This window comes from Eupeodes corollae, chromosome 1 (assembly GCF_945859685.1).
Source record: "Eupeodes corollae chromosome 1, idEupCoro1.1, whole genome shotgun sequence".
NCBI lineage: Eukaryota > Metazoa > Arthropoda > Insecta > Diptera > Syrphidae > Eupeodes > Eupeodes corollae.
In genome coordinates this window covers 267,747,554-267,766,214 of record NC_079147.1, presented here as the reverse complement: position 1 = coordinate 267,766,214, position 18,661 = coordinate 267,747,554, and the positions used below count along the sequence as shown (strand labels likewise).

The 18,661-nt window shown below is 36.3% G+C and overlaps 1 protein-coding gene across 1 annotated transcript; it reads right to left on the bottom strand.

Annotated features, from left to right (window-relative positions):
• Positions 1–3,174: 3,174 nt before the first annotated feature.
• Positions 3,175–3,876, bottom strand: LOC129939957 (DNA-directed RNA polymerases I, II, and III subunit RPABC3). The gene is made up of 2 exons (XM_056048163.1): positions 3,754–3,876; positions 3,175–3,693 (listed from the first exon to the last, which is right to left on the bottom strand). Exon 2 carries the CDS (start codon positions 3,674–3,676, stop codon positions 3,224–3,226), a length of 453 nt encoding a protein of 150 aa, XP_055904138.1. The 5' UTR covers positions 3,677–3,693; positions 3,754–3,876; the 3' UTR covers positions 3,175–3,223.
• Positions 3,877–18,661: the final 14,785 nt, after the last annotated feature.

The window sequence follows — 18,661 nt, the reverse complement described above, 5'->3', positions numbered from 1 at the left end:
TGAAAATCTAAGAACGAATCACAAAAGTAAAATTCTCAATAATAAAATGAAATTTCAAAGGTTACTACGATCGTTAATTTAAATAGAGTGATTCGAATACATTGCTTTGAAACTGAGTGAAATGAAAATTTTAAATAGTTAAATAAATGAATGATAATGTTAATATATGTATAGCTGCTACAAGAGCAAATGAAAACCAATGCTCCTTTCCGGAAAGCCTTCGAATCCGCGCCCATAATAGAGCGCAGTAGATGAAGACCGACGTGACGATCAGGTGGCGCGCACAAGTGCAAAGTGGCCTCATCATTAAGTATACTTACTTAAGGTTTTAAAACTACAATGTTTATTTAATGAGCAGGTTAAGATAGCATAAGGGACTTGAAAGTTAGGCATGTTTCTAGCATCTGATTGGCCAGCTGCCAAAAAATTACCTTCCAATAAAGACAATTTTAATGGAAAGTTAGTCAAGAAAAATCTTCCTAACTAACAAGTCAAGTCTACTTCTATCAAAATGACAGTTGACAATGTTTTTTCATTCAACTGAAAGCTGAACTTTATTATTCTATTATTTATTTATGTTCATTAAGACTCCATTTAATGTTATCTGCAAAAGGTTTCCTTGTCAATTTGGAAAAGAAATAAGTAATATTTCTTTATAATGCAAAATACAAATCGTGGTGGACTTGTAGCTTGCCGGGGTAGTGTTTTGAAGACAGTTATTTTGTTGGTCCTTCTTGTACGCTTGAAAAACTAACTAGTTGCCTTGGTAAAAATTTACGTTCAAAGAATGAAGTTGACTGCAAACGAAGTCCCTTATGTTGGCTGAACCTGCCCAATAACTAGGTTTTTGCCATAAAACGTTTGACAACGGTTAGTTTTCAGGATTCACCTGTCCAACTAAATAAAAATGGTAAAAAGAAATTCTAAAATATTTATGATTAAATTGTTCTATTTTTTTCTAATGACGAACCCGTTTTCCTAACTGTATTCAAGGAGACAATAGACGCTGTCATATTCAGTTTTTAAAATATTATGAAAAAAGAATGTGAATAACTTTTGCTTTCTATATTCAAAACCAAAAATAAACTCTAAAAAGTATTTTTTTAAAAGCATATTGGGATTCAAAGTTTCCCAAACAAATGAGAATACAAACTTACTAAGGTCTTCAAACTTGTTAAGTCCGTTGAAACCTAAGGGGCATAAGGCCTCTACTACTCCAACGCGCCATTGTGTACGGTTTTCGGAGATGTGTTTAACCCTAGAAAGATAACCTACGTCGAATCGACGTATAAATCTTGTGTATCACTTACGAGTATGGACTATGAAATATGGTTATCTTTCTAGGGTTAAGCTCCCTCCAAATTTTGCCAAGTGACGCTGATTCTGCCTCGACTGTCCTGCGCCATGTCGACGTCCAGATCCTCTTCCTTCCTGTGTGAGAGGATTCCACTACATTGCTTGGCCTGCAATGCAGTCGTTACCTTTTCGAAGCGTACATACGCTTACGCCACTTACGCCTTCTTATTATAGAGTCTATAGGTTCCTGGCCTGTTCTTCTATGAAGGACCTCATATCATATACGGTTTGGTTTGCCGCTTTTTTGTAATAGCTGAAGTAACCTTCCAAGTGCTGCACCCATAAAGAAGCACGGATTCGACATTTGTGCGAAAAAGTCGTAGCTTTGTTCTTAAGTTGATAGAGTTATTCCTCCAAATTTTTGACAACATTCCGGACACCGCTTTTGCTTTGCTGCTGCGGCAGATGACGTCTTGTTCCAAGGTTCCGCCTTCAATGGACACGATACTTCCAAGGTATTTAAAACTTTGCACTTTTTCCACCGGATGCGAGGAAATATTTATTTGAGAGGAATTTCGGGTTCCGAGGCTGATCATTTTTTTTTTGTTTTTCACAATAGCCAAAAGTCGTCAACGAGTTATCATTAATTATCCGAGGCGTAGTTTCTGTTTCCATAGCGGGATCTAGTTCAGTTACGAAGAGTGCTAATCTCCGTAACCTATCCTGAAGAATCAAGGAACTTCGCCCTTGCAATTTTAGCTAACTTATGTTTGTAGGGATACACAAATCATTGCCCGGGCCGCCAAGAGGAGGTAAAACAAGAACTTAAATATGGCAAGAAAGTTACATTGCTGGCCTAAACCAAGGTTTAGGCAATCACCAACTACCCGATCTGCCATGCCCCCGCAGGCACCCGAAAAATACTAAAATATTTAAACTTTGCAAAAAAATTATTAAATTTGTTTCCTTTGCAAATTTATGTATTTTTTGATTTTTGATCATAACAAAATCGAATTGTTTCGGTGACGATAGAATCCTTTTTCTTTTTTATATTATTATCGAGACTCACATCCCTCCCCTCTTGGTTTAAAACTTTGCTGAAAGGGCAGAATTTAATAAGCTCATTAAGTTCCGACTTAAGCAGCACATTATAAAGGGGAAGAAGAAAGTGTTAAGAATTTAATGCTTCCAAAACCGAAAGCTGTCTTGGTCTTTTGATCTCGCTACAATCACCAAACCTACATATGAACATCCTGTTTTAGGCTGGTGCTTCAGTAACTTATTGAATTCCTTTGGTCAATATTCAAAGAAGAGCTTTCCAAATGCAAATTTTTCAATTTTTTGAACCATTTTTTAAATTGACTATGCTTAAGTAAAATAGGTAGCTTTTATCGTCTCCTTAGACAGTTTAAACGTATATAAGCGCTTCTAGGAATGCAAATCAGTTTTCTCTTGAGCTTTATTCTTTAGCTGTACTTAGCGAATGTGGAATGCCTTTCCACACTCTGTCTTTCACTGTCAATGTTCAAAAATTCAAATTAAATGTACCAAGCTTCCTCCTTAATAAAATCTAACTTTTTTTTTTCATAATGCTCACATTGTGTCCCTGACATTTTGAGGATCCAAATTGGATGCTCCACATGTGAAGAGGACGGCTCCACTTTTACAAGAACTCTGTTTTTCATAATGCTCAGTATTAAAGTCGAACATTCTTGTAGACTTATGAAACTAAGATGGTTAAATATGTATGAACACCTGTCCACTGCTTCAGGATGTTTTAAATTTCAGGACTTTTGAATAGCAGCATTTGTTTTACCCAACGCCACGTCCCAGTTCCTTGAAATTACAATCCTTTAAAGCTAAGAAAATAAAATCAAATACATTTTACTAACTAGAAAACCACTTTAATAAAAAAAAAATATAAAATTCAAAACGCAATTTTCTTCATCAATAGATACATTTGTTGGTCAACTTCGAATCCGTGCAAATTATTTGCATCTCCCTGCAGTCTCATCAGCAGTCCACCAAAGGATACATAAGCCGACAGACGACTTGTCGCCTCATTGTGGGCCTCATCACCTTCAATTCTGTAGATTTTACCAAACATCACATATTCGAAACTATCTGCACGAGTTCCATCCTGTTCGAGTGGATTAAATTCACCACTATCGGGACAGCCATCTTCTCTGAGGGTTGTGGCCAGAACCAGACGGAATTTGTCTCCCAATTCCATGGGATATAGCCAAGAGTTTATGTCTAGAATGAGGTCCATTTTGAAGGATTCAGATTCGCAGTGCAATCGACTGACACGATCGAATTTCTTGCCCTCTGGATCCATGTCTTTTACATTGAAAATATCTTCGAAGAGAACACCAGCCATGGTGGTTGTTATTTATTCTGTTGGAATGGGAAATTTATTGATGTTTTTAATTATTTAATAATGAATTTTTAACTTACAAATGCTTAATTAAAAGGAAAACAAATAAACACGCTGTCGAGAGTTTCTTTTTTGGCTATTTTAGCGGCGTGTTTTGATTCGGCGTTGACAGATAAATGACAGAATCAATAATGGCATATTCACAATAGTTGAGCAATTTAACCGAATGGCATAGTGAACGTATCATTATAAGCAAAGTTCTAGATGGGATCAATGCGGAGTCGAATCCATAAAAATGATTTTGTGTGTTTTCGATTCGAATATTGGGTCATCAAATCTTTTAAATGAGTTTCGAAGTGACACTCTTAGTTTTTGTCTATATTATTAGTTTTCTAAAAAAGGAATGGTAACTAGCTAAGTTAATATTTCTTATTAAATATATTCCAAGATGAATATTACTTATGTAACTCGATGAACAACAGCCTGGAGTTCAAAGTTACCGTTCTGAATTTATGAGAACAAGGAACTGAAAGAAAACAATCATGTTTGATTCGGGTTTTCCGAAGTTTGGAATCATATGTCACTTTTTAGGTGATCCTAGGTGAATAATAACAACAAAATATAAGTTTTCATATTTTTTTTGAAAAGATTCGTTCTCAATATTTTCGAGTCAAAATTTGTGCCAAATTTCAAAAACATAGTCTCTGTTGTATTTACTTATTTTGGACGCAATACCAAATGTTTAAATATTAGAAGTAATACATTTTATCGCACGTTTTGATATTCGATGCCTAAGTGATGGGCTCAGTAGGTAACCTACATCCCTAAATAGACTCTCACACAGAAAATTTATTTATTTAAGTACGGAGACATTCCATGGCCGCTTCGGTCACCAGATCTTACACCTTGCGGATTCTTTTTTTGCGGATACCTCAAATTAAAGGTTAACAATTACAATTACAATTACAATTACAATTACAATTAAAATTACAATTACAATTACAATTACAATTACAATTACAATTACAATTACAATTACAATTACAATTACAATTACAATTACAATTACAATTACAATTACAATTACAATTACAATTACAATTACAATTACAATTACAATTACAATTACAATTACAATTACAATTACAATTACAATTACAATTACAATTACAATTACAATTACAATTACAATTACAATTACAATTACAATTACAATTACAATTACAATTACAATTACAATTACAATTACAATTACAATTACAATTACAATTACAATTACAATTACAATTACAATTACAATTACAATTACAATTACAATTACAATTACAATTACAATTACAATTACAATTACAATTACAATTACAATTACAATTACAATTACAATTACAATTACAATTACAATTACAATTACAATTACAATTACAATTACAATTACAATTACAATTACAATTACAATTACAATTACAATTACAATTACAATTACAATTACAATTACAATTACAATTACAATTACAATTACAATTACAATTACAATTACAATTACAATTACAATTACAATTACAATTACAATTACAATTACAATTACAATTACAATTACAATTACAATTACAATTACAATTACAATTACAATTACAATTACAATTACAATTACAATTACAATTACAATTACAATTACAATTACAATTACAATTACAATTACAATTACAATTACAATTACAATTACAATTACAATTACAATTACAATTACAATTACAATTACAATTACAATTACAATTACAATTACAATTACAATTACAATTACAATTACAATTACAATTACAATTACAATTACAATTACAATTACAATTACAATTACAATTACAATTACAATTACAATTACAATTACAATTACAATTACAATTACAATTACAATTACAATTACAATTACAATTACAATTACAATTACAATTACAATTACAATTACAATTACAATTACAATTAGAAAAGGTGCGTTGAAATTTTGCGGCAATAACTTGAGCCCAAAAACTATTTTTTTATCAGATTTATTTGTTTGAACATTTTGACATTTCTGAATATTTCAAGAATCCTAGGATCAAAATCAAAGATTTTTACGGAGATTGTGATATGTACGTACGTTTGGGATACCATATTTTTAGTTATAGATATATCGATTTCAACAAATTTGGTTTTACTGATAACAGTATCGAAAGATGTAGAAAGGAAATTTATAAATTTTTTAAAAGTTTCATTACAGCAATTAACAAACAAAATTAAAAGTTAACCCCAAATATTATACGAAAGAACAACGCTAGCGATTTTATTAAAATTGTATGTCATACAATGTGTCGTGATACCAAACAAGTATAAATTTGAAAAAAAATCAATTAAGGGTTTTTTTTTAAAATCAGAAAATCTGAACAAATATAAAATACAAAAATTTGAGAAAAAGCTATTTTTTTTATTTTTCTTAGAAAAAAGTAAGAACCTACAAAAAACATTACTAAAAGTTGGTAAAAATTGTTTTCAAATTGAAAATCGAAAATTAAAGATATTGAGGTACATATATTCACAGATGTTTGCTTATTTGTTACAGGAAAGTCCAGAGTTTAGGCTATTCATAAATAAATTTAAACCTAAGTTTATTACTAAACCTTTGGTCTAACTATAAACATGCCGTGTTTAATTATAACACAGCACAATTGTCGTATTTGATTTTTGGTTGTGAATTTAGAAACTAAAAAGTAATTCATAACAAATAAATGTTACGTAAACTTATCGTCTAGAAAAATTTCGCATACCGCAATTAAAGAAGATATGGATATTTTAGAGGAGTTTGTGTTATTTAGTGATATACGTTCCAATCCATTTGAATTAAGCGACAAGGATTTCTTTGAAAGATATTGTTTGAATAAAGAAGCAGTAACATTCAGATACATTTTTAAATACTGCTTTGTGGCAGTATCAGTGTTTCACAACATAGCTGGCCTAAAACCACCCAGGTGCAGAAGATGCTTTGCTAGTCATTTAATGTCTTAAATCTTGACTTAATTTAGAAAAAAAAAATAATAAAATACTAAAACTTACCTGTTTTTTGTGTACATCAAACAATTTAATTTATAAATAAGGTAAATTTTAAACGAAATCAATATAGACTCATCGGACAACTACAGAGGAATTTCTATTTTAAGCACTTTGAGGAAGATTCTTACTTGATTCTATATGAAAGGCTTTCCCATTGGGTCGAAGAAAAAAACTTTGTAGGTATGTTCCAAGCAGGTTTTCGGTCGGGCTTCACAACCATAGATCAAATATTTGCTTTGAGAAGAATTGCTAGAAAATCCATTGATAAAAACAAAAAACTATACGCTTACTTCGTAGATTTCAAGGCAGCATTTGACAAAGTTAACAGACAGGCTTTGCTGTGCAAGCTTTCAACGATAGGAATCTTCCGTAAATTTTTGACCATGTACTCTAAATTTCTTGCTTCATCTAGTGCATCTGAATGGGATAGAACGGCCTTCTCAGAATGGTTTGAAACAACTGCAGGTGTTCCACAGGGCTGTATTTTAAGCCCATTACTTTTTGCTTTGTGATATGTATACTTCCATTAGGGATAGCGTTTGCTGATATACAAATTAAAGTTATGTTGTATGCTGATGACTTAGTACTACTCGACGAAAACCCTTACACTCTGCAATTACAAATAAAAAGGCTAAATGCATTTTGCGAGAAATGCGGGTTTGTCATCAATACAAGAAAGACAAAGGTGATGATTTTTGAAGTACGTCAAAGGAGAAGACAACCCGACGAAAAATGGTCTCTCAATAATGTAAACATTGACATTCTGCAAGAATTTAAGTACTTGGGTGTTTGGATTACACACAATCTCAATTTCTCAAAACATTCCAAACAAAAAAGTAATGAAGCACAACTAGCCTTGAGTATGAAGTGGACTAGGTTCTTTGCAAACCAAGATATCGATTTCACGTCAAAATACTGTATTTTTCATGCAACGGCCAACATGTATGTGTATGGTGCCTAGGTCTTAAGACGTTTGAATCGGTGCAGAGATATTTCTTCAAACGATTATTCAGACTACCTAACTCAACGCCTAACTATGCTATCTATGTGGAATCTTGTATAATGCCTCTGCACATAAGAAATCTAAAAGCCAACTATGATAATTTGATAAGGGTCATGAGAAGAATTGGAACAGATCTTCACAAGTCTATCATGACAAGACTTTTGCGAACTAACGCTTCTCCATTCAAGGACTGGAATGAACTGGCTCATTCACATGCCGCTCATCTATCATTTTTGGAGTCAGATGCAGACAGGGTATGTTTTCGAAGGTTACTGCAACAATAGAGGAAAATATTTATAACCAACATCTATCCAGAGCGAATTCAACATTGTCTAGGAGCACTTATAAGAACCTCAATCACCAAATTTCTTCAGGAGTTAACTATTTTCATAATGAATACTCAGCTGAAATTATACGCTACACATTTGCAGCACGTGTTGAAGTTCTTAACCTAAATTTTATGCCTCATCGAGCAGATTTACCCCAAATCTGTTGGCTTTGCAATAGAACAGAAAATGGAAAAATAAACCATTTCATTGCTATTTGCCCAATACTGCAGGAAATCCGCCGACTCCATTTTTATGACAGCTACATTTCTCCAAGCAGGCCTTACGAAATATTAAACGGAGGACTAAGATGGTGTACTTTATATAATTATTGCAAACACGCATTAACCATCCGCAACAGTTTCGATATTTAAATCCTTAAAAAATCCAGTTACTACAGTTTAATGCATCCTATTTATATGTTTCAAATCATTTAAAAATATTTTCCTATGAACAAAGTCAGATCGCATTTAAGATGGCCGCCGTATAATCAAAGTTCGCGCTTATTTGAAATCGTCATTTCGTGAACGGTCATTTCGGAAACGTTCCCGAACATGGTCTGATGTATTTTGCTTGTAGAAGACTTTGAATGTATTGTTTTCATTATTGCTTATTTAATATAGATACTTAATATACCCATGTTATTATTAGGTTAGGTTAGGTTAGAGTGGCTGTCCAGATATCATTGACACACGTAGACCTCAAGGATCCATTGTGATACCATTAATGAGGTTACTCATGGGAGAGTAATGAATTTAAACAAACCATTTTGTACTTTTAATAAAGTTAGAGAGACGTTTTGTGTCAATATTTGCCAGTTCACTGGTATTATCGAAGAAGGGATTACCGAGAAAGTAATTCCTTCTAATGGAGAGTGCTGGACATGTACATAGAAGGTGTTGGACTGTTTCCTCTTCCTCCTCGTCCATGCAGCTTCTACAGAAGTCATTTGTGTAGACCCCTAGCCTCAGAGCATGTCTACCTATGAGGCAGTGTCCCGTTATTACTCCAATTGTAGAGCTTATACTTTGTCTGCTTAGTGATATCAAGCCTTTTAACCGTTTTAAGTCAATACATGACCATATTTGCTTGGTTGCCAGGCAGGTGGTACTTTGTGACCATCTAGTATTTGTTGTTTCTAAAGCATATTGCTTGAGAAGATATTTGCATGTAGCAAGTGGTGTTCCTATGTTATGTTTTTGTCTAACATAAGGCAGAAGTGTTCCGTTTTTGGCGAGCTCATCGGCTTTGCAATTTCCCGGAATGTCTCTGTGGCCCGGCACCCAAATGAGGTGAATGTTAAACTGTTCCGTCATCTCCTTCAGAGATGATTGACAATCGTGGACTGTTCGAGAGTTTGTGGAGACAGACGCGAGAGATTTAAGAGCGGCTTGGCTGTCCGAGAAGATTCGTATATCCTTACAAGATATAACGTTTTCTTTGAGCCAGGATAGTGCTTCTTTAATAGCCATTACTTCTGCCTGGAATACACTACATTGATTGGGAAGTCTATAGGATAGACTGAGATTCAGTTGTTCTGAAAAGATACCACTTCCAACTCCGTGATCGGTCTTTGAACCGTCAGTGTAGAAGTGTACCGCATCGTCTTCCAGGGGTCCCTCTTCTTCCCAGGAGGATCTTGAAGGGATGGACACATGGAATCTTTTACCAAATACCATTTTTGAGGTGGTATAGTCTAAGCGATCTGGGATAGATCTGAAATTGTCTAGAATGGTTGTATGTCCAGTATTGTTACTGGTCCATTGAGAGGTGGCTCTAAGCCTTACACATGAGTTGGCAGCCACCTTTTTAGAGAAGATGTCAAGTGGTGTTAGGTTTAAAAGCACTTCCAGTGCTGCGGTTGGTGTTGTGCGAAGTTTACCATCTTATCCAGTGCGGTCCACCATACGACGGCTCCATAAATGAGTATCGGCCTGATTACCGAAGTGTAAAGCCAGTGGGTTATTTTTGGGGAGAAGCCCCATTTTGATCCTATGGCCTTTTTACAAGTAAAAAGCACTACAGTAGCCTTTTTGACTCTTTCATCAATATTTGACTTCCAATTTAGTTTTTTGTCTAAAATGAGGCCCAAATATTTAGCTTGGTCGGAAAAGCTTAATGGTATTCCTTTAATCTTGGGTGGGCTAATCTGAGGAATTTTATATCTTCTCGAGAAGAGTATTAATTCTGTTTTGTGTGGGTTGACGTCCAATCCACATTGTTTAGCCCATTTAGTTAGCCTGTTTAGGGCATTTTGTAGGAGTTCCGAGAGAACTTGGGGGTGCTTCCCAGATACGGATATCGCAACGTCATCAGCGTAGGCAATCACCTTGAAACCTTCTGTTTCCAATGTTGTAAGTAAGTCGTTTACTACCATGTTCCATAAAAGAGGCGAAAGGACTCCACCTTGGGGAGTGCCTCGATTCACCGATCTGGTGGTAGTAAAACTTCTCATGTTAGAAATTATTGTCCTGCTTTTGAGCATGAGACTTATAAGATCTATGAGTGACTTCTCTAATTTCAGCTTATCCATTGCTGTTGTGATCGCCTGGTAACTGACGTTGTTGAAAGCTCCTTCAATATCTAGGAACGCTACCAGGTTATATTCTTTGTATTCGAGGGAATGTTCAATAGTACGTACCAGTGAGTGAAGTGCTGATTCTACTGATTTTCCCTTAGAGTAAGCATGTTGAGCTGTGGAAATGAGACATGGTTTTAAATTATGTCTGATATAAATTTCAATCAATCTTTCCAAGGTTTTAAGAAGGAAGGATGATAGGCTGATTGGTCGTAGATCTTTAGGTTTAACGTGTGAGGGTTTCCCTGCTTTGGGAATGAAGACTACTTTTGCCATTCTCCAGGCTTTGGGAATATATCTCAACCTTACACAGCTTGTCAGAATGATTTCCAATGGTGGAATAATCATGTCTGAGCATTTTTGTAGTTCGGCCGGAATGATTCCATCTGGTCCTGGAGATTTATATGGATCAAAGCTGTCTATGGCCCATTGCAGTTTTTCCCTTGTAGAAGCTTGAGACTCTGATGTTAAGTCGTTGAGTATGTTAGAACTACCTGAAAAGTGGGTGTCTAATAACAGATTAAGAGATTCTTCATCTGTGATAGTCCACGTGCCTGTTTCTGTCTTTAAAGCACTAGGTATTGTTGGACTTTTTGAGAGAATTTTCCTGAGTCTTGAGGCTTCTGAAGTATTTTCTATTTTACCACAAAAATTTCTCCAAGAAGACCTCTTACTCTTTCTTAATTCTTTTTTATATTGCTTTAGAGCTTGTTTGTATAAGTCCCAGTCAGAAGGAGATCTAGTGTACTTAGATCTGTTGAAGAGTTTACGACAGCTCTTTCTGAATGGTTCTAATTCTTTATGCCACCAATGAGGTTTCTTTTTACCCTTTAAAATGGTTACAGGGCATGAAGATCTCATTGATTCATTTAAGGCTTCGGTGAGATGATTTACAGAAAGGTCTAGTTCATCTTTACTGGAGGAGCTTTTAAGAAGGTTATGATTAAGCAGTTGTGCTAGTACCTCCCTATAACGCTCCCAGTTGGTATTCCGGTGATTTCGAAATCCCGTAGATGTATTTGCTACATCTTTGAGCTCAAACTGAATGTATTTGTGGTCAGAGAAGGAATTCTCTTTTGAGACATGCCAGTTTGAAATCATATTGTGGATCGAGTCAGAGGTAAGTGTAATATCAAGTACCTCTTTCCTATTTTTGGTTACAAAAGTGGGTTCATTACCAATATTACTTATGAGTAGGTTCAAATCAAATCAAATCAAATGGGGTGGCGCAACAGTCCGTTGTGAACCAGGGCCTAGTGACTTACAACTCTCAACCATTCCTGTGTGCGAGTACTGTTGTCAGGAATGGAAGGGACCTACAATTTTGGGCCGAATCCGAACGGCTAGTTTTGAGAAAGCACTTTTTCATGACAAGAATTACTCTTGAAGGGTTTGTCAATTCCTCGCAAGAGGCAGTACCCGCGAAAATTAGTTTTTTTAAATTAAGGTGGCACAGGCAAGGATTGAACCCAGACCCTTTGCATGACAGTCCAACGCACTAACCATCATACTACGGGTACTACACTTATGAGTAGGTTAGTGCTTAGTAAATAATCAAATAAGTACTCACTTCTCTCATTTATATCAGAGCTACTCCATACCGTGTGATGGGCGTTAGCGTCTGAACCAATTAGGAGACCAAATTTTTTCGATTGCGCGTCCGCAATTGCCTTCCTCAAGGTGTTTCCTGGAATTGGGCTGTCGTGGCCAAGATAGGAGGATATGAGCCAGTAGGTGGCTTTATCTGTTGTTAGGACAGCGGTGGTGGTGTCCTTGTCGCTGTAATTGGGGAGTAAAAATATGTTTAAGTCATTTTTTACTAACATGCATGACCTTGGTTCACCTTTCTCCGATGCATATAATATTTTATAGCCAGGAGTCCTGAGACCTCTGATGATGGAGTTTGAGACCCACGGCTCCTGTATTAAGACGATATCTTCCTTGTTCATATGCAGTCGGAGTATCAGGTTGTTCGTGGCCATGATGGCGTGATGGAGATTAATCTGTACTAATCGCAGAATTGCTACTATTAGTCAGATCAACCTCCACCACTGTTTTGTCGGCGTTTTCCTCGTCTGAGGAGGACCTAAGCAGGTCTTCCTCACTCTGGGTGATGCCTAAGGTGGCGTCTTCAGTCTCCATGTCGGAGTTACTGTCGACTTTAGTTTTAGCCTCCACGTCGGATGGCTTATTTGGGGCAGTGGATGTCGATGGTTCCACTTTTGGTGTTGCATCGACCTCCATTTTCGTTGCCAATGAATCGCTTCCCTCCGCTGAAGAGGCTTCTGTGGGGGGCGTGTTTAGCGTATCTTCATCTTTTTTGTATATACGCATCATGATTTCATCGAAACCATACCTAATCACACCTTTGGTCGCGGCCAGTGGAGCCAGTGATTCCCTATTGATCAGCACGAGAGCCGATCTATAGTGACCCACTGTCTCCTTCTCAACCTTTGGTACTTTCCAGTCGTGAGTAGGCAGGTCCGGATTACTTGTTTTGATCAGTTTCATGATCATGTCTGGACAGTTGTGAAGAGCCGGGACCATTATACGTGCCCTTGGCCGGCAAGGAATATTCTCCCTTGCAACAACCTCGAGCTTGGCACCCGGCCAGACTTCTGGCAAGCCATTGACAGCAGCCCTGTATAGATCGAAAGATCTCTGATCACCACAGGCGATGAGTTTGATACGATTTTGGTACCATCCTGCATCGGCTGTGTCTGGGAGAGGCCCCGGATTTTCCTCGATAACAGATAAAAATCTGAAACCGAGGTGAGCCTTGACCTCTGCCCAATGATCATGAGAGATGTTACCATCCACATGACTCCTGTCAATGACCGCGGAAATGATCTTACCTTTTAGCGCGTCGCTGAAGGAGAGATCTTTGTTGACGGCTGATGTGCTGTTGGAAAGCACCTTCTGCCTTTTTGATTCGGGCTTGTCACCCTCGAAAGACCTATCTCGCTTTGACGTTGAGTCGCCGCAGGTCGGTTTAGCTTTTTTGCTAAGAAAGCCACTAGCCCACTCGAGTTTACGCGTTTGCTCTGGGGTTCTTTCCGCCGCCGGTATGACACCGACTGCGGCTAGAATCCTTTCGGCATTGCGTTGGTCTCGATTGGCCTGTGACTTCTTGGACTTCTTTTTGGCCGGCCCAGAACTATGTCCGTGTGTCACAGATGTGGGTCCACCTCCAGATTTAATCGCTACCGATGCCAATCCGGGTGTGCCCTCACCCTTTGAGTCAATTCCACATGTAGCAGATTTTGTCTCTCCGGATGGGGTGTCCCTTTTTGGGGTCGCTTGCGACGTCCTAGCAGGAGCGGGGAAGAGGTGGGGTGTGGAATTTCCGCCATTGGGACTGCCGAGCGTCACAGCTGTTCCACTGACGGGTAATTCCTTCAAGTATATGTTGCGGCTAGTAGAGGGAGAAGGACTCTCGCCACTAGTTGCAACCACAGGGTTGACAACACGTTCACACACCTGATTTGGCTCGACAGCCTTTTCAGGTGATGTGACCGCGTTGGCAGCCTTGGTGCGATTTTTTTGTTTTATAATAGTTTTGTTTGTTTGTTTATTTTTAAATTTTTTCATTGTATTCCCACGAGTAAAGCGGAAAGACGGTCAGCCCCGGCAGAGCCGCTTGCCGGGGTAAGGCAGAAATATGACGGACCTTGCCACAGCATCCGAAAGAGCTCGTTAACGGCTGGTTTATCCCCCAGCCTTTCATTCTTCGGCACGGTTTTCGTACTAGTACGCTCACACCACCACTGAAATTAGGAACCTCTAAACTATGATTAAATTGGGTTTCCGAACGTTGCACTATTGAGGAGTTACAACAATTCAGCGATCCAACTCAACCTTAGCTAATCACCATCCTGCCAAAAACGCACAGGACTACTGTGGTGATCATTGCCCGCCTGGCACCCACTTGGAGGGTTTGAATGAGGATTTTGCCGGGCTATGTTATTATTAAACAAAGCTTAAAATATGTGATTTGTTCTGTTTTTGTTGATTTTATCAAACGTAGAAAAACGTTACCGAATTGATGGTTTTCTGTAAAATATTTACTAGGTATAGAATTCTGTGAGCTGTCAAAGTTATTATAGCTAGCAATTTTTTTGCCATAAAACCAATTTTGAAATTGCCAACCTTGGTGATTTTGAGCCAGATAAGGCAAGAAATTTGTCATGTGAGTTTGTTTCAGTTGAAAGTCTGACATTTACGAAAGTGGATCGCTTAACTATTGCACAACGCATACAAACTGTAAAACATCCTACAAAACTGGTACTTCTGACATAGCCATATATTGTCCCTCAGGAGGAGATTAAGGATAACATGATCTTCCAACTACGCAAGCAATTGGAAAAATTGGAAAGATATTTGAATTTGATATAAAGACTGGATTGGTTTCGCTCGTACCCCTAAAAATATCGCTGCTGTAAGTAAAAGTGTTGCCAAAGACCCGAATTTGTCCTCGTCGTTCTCAGGAATAAGGACTGTTTTACGGCATACTATGGCGTATTATGCATTTCGATTAACAGCTTAATGCATATAAAGTCCAGCTCACACAACAACTGAAGCGAGCTGACCATTCACAACATCGTAGATATGTCCAATGGGTGCTTGAACAACAGGCTGTGGGCAGCGATTTTTGGAACACATTTTTTTTAGGGACGAAGCACAAAATAACTTGACGTATTTAGGGTCTTGAGAATCCTCAAGTAATTGAAGTAAGTAAGATCATGCGATTTGACACCGCTGTATTTCTTTTGTGCTAAGATAACGCCTTATATGTGTCAAAAAGAGGTCGAAAATTACCATAAAAGAATCGATGCTTCCAACAATTCGTGTGGTGGTCATTTAAATGATGTACAGTTTCATACATAATGTCAACGTTCAAACTTTATAATAAAAAAGAAATATCATGACCAAAAATATTTTAGATGTGTTTTATTTAAGTTTCAATTTTACATAAGATATTTTGTATTATGTTTCATTTCAAGTCTTTAAGTGATTCTGAAAACCATTTACAAATCAAATGCAATTACCATCATTTTTCAGTTTTGTAACAAATTTCAGTTCTGAATGAGCCCGATGATATGTCCAATTATATAGAAAAAGCAATAATGTCTAATATAGAAGAAAGTATTATTCAAAGAAGACCAAGAATTTTGAGGAATATGCACTAAAATAAGTAAAAAGATATATTTTAAAAAGTTGGGGGTAAAATTCTCTCACAAAAAGACAAAACTATAAAAAAGGAAGCGAACCCGGGAAAACAACAAATTTTCCCACAATTTGACTGTCATAAAAATATAAATTTTGAAACATCATCGTTTCATTTTATGTTTGAAATACACTTACAAATCAGCCAGAAGAAATTGCCTAGGCTAAAATTCGTAAGTTGCGGAATATTTTACTCTCTTGTTACGCTCTCTTTTACGAAAAACTATGAAATTTTTGGGTACACGAACAGGATTTGGTTTAATTTTGTAATTTTTCGTAGAATTAAACTGTTTTGTGAAGGTACGCGAAAGGACCTATTATGTCCTGCGTGATCAAGTTCTTTTCGGTTGGTTTTGGAATTTCAATCACATTCCCAGTGGCTCTCAGAGCCTTTATTAGAGCACGGCTTTTTCTGGTTGCAACTTTTATTCGATGCCAATGCATCTTCAATTTTTGTACTGGACTATTATAGCCAGCAGTCCTCATATAGTTGTCGATAGCGGACCAAAATGCTTTCTTTCTTGTTATCATCGTAACATCGTTTCTCTTATCGTCGACATTGTTGATGTGTCGACGAATCAGTTTCCGCTTAAAAGTTACTTTTTTGATTTCGACCAGTTTTTCTGCCGTTCGCGGTTTATATTTTTTTGTGGTTCATTTAATCTAATCTAATCGAACTTCCATTTTTACCATCTTTAAATACAAAGTACTTTTCTTGTAAAGAAATTGCCACTTCGATGTTTCTAAGCATTTTACCAAAATATCAAAAACGTTGTTCTTCGATGCATTCTTTATTCGATGTATTATAATTTTTTCTCCACAAAATATTCGAGGTCACAAATATTTTGTTCAGTATTTTTGATTTATAAAAAAAACCGTTAGTAGTAAATACGTCATAATGACTAATATAAAGTTAAATTAAAGCCGCTAAAGTTATTAGTTAGAGATACGATACCTAATGTAATCTGTTTAAACAGTTTATCGTAATAAGTAGTTAGGTTCTCATATTTAAAGTGTTTTCATTTACCCCAGTAGAATTAACGTCGGGGTAAATTAAAACACGAATTTGTGGTAAATGAGAAAGTTTTTTTTTGACGCTATCAACAAAAAAAATGACATTCCGGCAGGCTGAATAAAACAGAATAAAAGCCCGAAAAATATCAATCATTCCTAAAGAAATTGAGGATGAAATAGTTCGGTGTCTTATAACACGCTCCGAAATGGGCATTCCTTATGATAAAAAAGAAATGCGGGAATTAGTCGGGGAATATATTAAAGATAGCGGTTTAAAAACACCATTTAAAAACAATGTTCCAGGGGAATATTGGTACTTAGGGTTTATGAAGAGCAATCCCCAACTTTCATTAAAAAACCCGAACATTTACAAAAGGTTTGGAAGGATGCAAGGAATCCCCTTGTAGTTTATGATTTTTATGATAAACTCTTAAAAGTAATAGAAGAACATCTATTAGCCGATAAACCATTGTTTGTTTCCAACGCATCAGACGAAAGAGGCTTTCATCACGATCATATTCGTATTCGTGCAATAGGCGTAAAAGCCAAAGCTTTGAACAGAGTTTCTGGAGAATCTGGACATGAATCCACTGTACTGGCTTGCGTGTCTGCGGATGGTTCAGTATTGCCACCATTGATAATTTTTTAAAGGTGCTGCTGTACAAGCCAGGTGGACTTCAACAGATGGGTTTCCTGGAACGTTATATGCAACCTAAAAAAATGGTTGGTTGGAAGAACCACAATTTTTCAATTGGTTTGCAAACGGTTTTATTCCGTTTGTAAAAGAAATTCATTCAAAAGAATCCACCCTTAATCAGTTAGCTTTGCTTATACATATATGATGGGCATTGCAGTCATATAAGGGTTAAAATCATTGAAATAGCTTTACAAAACAATATAGTATTAATGCAGCTACCAAGCTACCTTACAGACAAAATATAACCTTTAGATCAATGCGTCGTTGGCCCAATAAAAACCTACTGGGAAAAAAAATGTATTACCTATGGTAAGACACAAATGGGTAAAGGCTGTATGCGTTTAAGTAAGCAATTGTTTTCTCAACTCATCGGAGAAACTTGGAAAGAACCCATGAGAGCAGACACCATTATTTCTGGGTTTCATAGCACTGGTTTGTTTCCAGTGGATCGATTTAAGTTTCGTGAAAGTGAATTTCTATCAAAGCTTCTCTAAGATTACCAGACAAGTTTAAATGCTTCTGATATGGTGCAATATCAGTCACCTCTAATATATGAACAGAATATGGTAACAAACATAATTGAACTTGATGCTTCCCATAGAAAAGAACAACAAAATGTACAAGGTATAATTCGTAACACTAATAACGATATTTTTTTTTTATGAAGGTAGATTTGGCCAGATTTGTTAATAAGTTATGTACATATTATATACGTTTTATTTATGTCGGTAGTTTTTTGTTCCCTTTACAATAGATACGATCATCGGTTTTCTTATCGAAAAAACCAACACCAAGTCTGATACAAATGACATACGGGAAAGTTTTGACAACAGAAGAAGTATTTATACGTCTGAGAGACGCCGAAGAAAAAAAAAACAAGCAAAAAAACTTCCTAAGTCTAAGAGGAAAAAAGTTTGGCAAATCAGTCAACCAATAGAGAAAAAGCGATCCTCAAGTTCGAGTTCAGATGACTGCGATGGGGACAAAAATATGGTTTATGATGATGATAGTCCATTTAACGAAGAATTCGAAGAAGATGACGAAATTGAAAACTTAAACCCTA